General features: G+C 41.7%; 1 protein-coding gene across 1 annotated transcript; it reads right to left on the bottom strand.

Moving 5' to 3' along the window:
* Positions 1–232: 232 nt before the first annotated feature.
* LOC139130586 (uncharacterized) lies at positions 233–1713 on the bottom strand. Its single transcript, XM_070696335.1, has 2 exons — positions 1120–1713; positions 233–760 (listed from the first exon to the last, which is right to left on the bottom strand). Exons 1-2 carry the CDS (start codon positions 1711–1713, stop codon positions 233–235), a joined length of 1122 nt encoding a protein of 373 aa, XP_070552436.1.
* Between the last annotated feature and the right edge of the window lie 268 nt (positions 1714–1981).

Below are 1981 nucleotides of genomic sequence, written 5' to 3'. Positions count from 1 at the left end.
ACTTGGGCGCAAGATCTGTCGGATGAGTTAAATTCTGATGGGCGCAAATAAGCCTTCTTTAATCTATTGGCGTGTATTATTTTTCTGTAACTTCTGTCACTGTTCCACTGACGTAATCTGTAATTGACAGGGCCTACTTCATCTGATATGACATAAGGTCCCGTCCACTTGTGAACAAATTTCTTATTGACACCTGGCTTTACGGATGGTTTATAGAGATAAACCGTATCACCTATCTTAAATTCCTGAGACCTCTTAATATTGCCATCATATCTTGTTGATACTTTGCGATATTTTCTTTAGCTAATTTATATGCAACACTCCATTTGTCAGCAAGGGATTTCAAATGAGTGTCGATATTTCTAGTTCTCCAGTCAACGGGCTGGAGTTCGACATCCATGGGTAAGGTGGCCTCCCAGCCATACAACATGAAAAATGGGGACAGTCCCGTTGATTCCTGGGGACTAACTCGATACGCAAACAAAACAGAACTCAAATAGTGATTCCAATCCTTATGCCGGCTATCAACGAACATTGACAGCATGTTGACCAAGACCTCATCAAATTTCTCTGTGAGCCCGTTGGTCTCAGGCCTGTATGGGCTAGAGTGTTTGCACTTGATGTTAAAGTAAGGACATGTCTCTCTCACGACTTGAGAAAGAAAATTGGAACCTTGGTCACTCAACAAAACCCTTGGACTGCCATAATTGGCTATAACCTCATCAAACAGTATCCTAGCTACTGTTTCAGCCCGAGCATTCTGGAGGGGAAAAGCTAACAGAAACTTAGAAAATTGTCAGTAAGGACCAAAATATACTTATGTCGTTCTTATGAACGAGGCAGGGGACCAACAATATCCATTCCTAGCCGATCCCAAGGTCCCGAAACAGGAATTGGTAATAATTTAGCATTAGTAGGAGGGCTGGCCTTCTTTCGGGTGTGGCAATGGGCAAAAGTCTTAACATATAAATTGACATCCCTTGGCATTCTTTCCCAAAAATACCGTTGTCTTAGGACCCCTAATGTTTTAGAGTATCCCAGATGTCCCCCCAATACACAATAATGGGCTCGTTTAATTACGTAATTTCTTAAGAACTTTGGAATTACAACTTGTCTTACACAATCTATTTTGGTAGTCGCTTTCCCAGTCAGTTTCCAATAGTGGTACAAGACACCATCAACGACATCATAATTAGGGGCCATATTGGTCACTTTACGAGCCAACTTGTCATCAGCTGGTAATTCATCTCTTTCCAAATAATTAAACAAATTAACTAAATAAGAATCACTCCTCTGTTGTGCCTTAACTTGAACTTCTACCTCTAAATCTAATCTGTCGTTGGCAGAGTTCACGTGGGGATCTGAGTCAGTGATTGCTATCTGACTTTGAGAGCCTTTACTATCTTGTTTAGATTCTGAGACCAGGGTCCCATATCCAGAAGTGAGGGAATTATCAAAGTCGGGGTCGGTAGATGGCTCTGTAATCAAAGTATTAATATCAAGGGGCTGGACAGGTTCAGTATTGATAGCCTTATCAACTAGCGGGAATTGTTCTTTAGGACGATACTTAAACTCTGGGGCGTTTTCCAAATCAGTTACATCAGATTTGTATCCCTCACATTGCTGATATGGCCTCCTGGACAACCCATCGGCATTCATATGTTTCTTGCCTGGCCTATAAATAATCTCATAGTCATACTGCTGCAAGGTCATGATCCAGCGACCAATTCGACCCCTGGGAATTTTCTGTTTGAACATGTAAGTGAGGTTATTATGATCAGTTACTATGACGATATGATTACTCCTTATGTATGGGTCACAATACCTAATTGCATGTATCACAGCAAGCGCCTCAAGCTCAGTAATGGAATAGTTCCTCTCATGACAATTCAAACTTCGTCTCCCATACAAAATCACTCGTTCCACTCCATCTTGCCGCCGGGCTAACACAAATCCCAGAGCATGCGTGGAACTATCAGTG

The sequence above is a fragment of the Ptychodera flava genome, chromosome 4 (assembly GCF_041260155.1).
Source record: "Ptychodera flava strain L36383 chromosome 4, AS_Pfla_20210202, whole genome shotgun sequence".
Classification (NCBI taxonomy): Eukaryota; Metazoa; Hemichordata; class Enteropneusta; family Ptychoderidae; genus Ptychodera; species Ptychodera flava.
The sequence above is the reverse complement of the archived record's forward strand: the minus strand, read 5'-3'. Positions and strand labels throughout refer to the sequence as shown.

What these genes read in the sequence shown, in the direction of transcription:
- LOC139130586 (XM_070696335.1), bottom strand. Translation starts at nt 1,713, where the DNA reads ATGACCTTGCAGCAGTATGACTATGAGATTATTTATAGGCCAGGCAAG. An exon ending in CGACTACCAAAATAGATTGT is followed by an intron (nt 761 to 1,119) that starts GTAAGACAAGTT and finishes TTTCCCCTCCAG; the next exon opens with AATGCTCGGGCTGAAACAGT.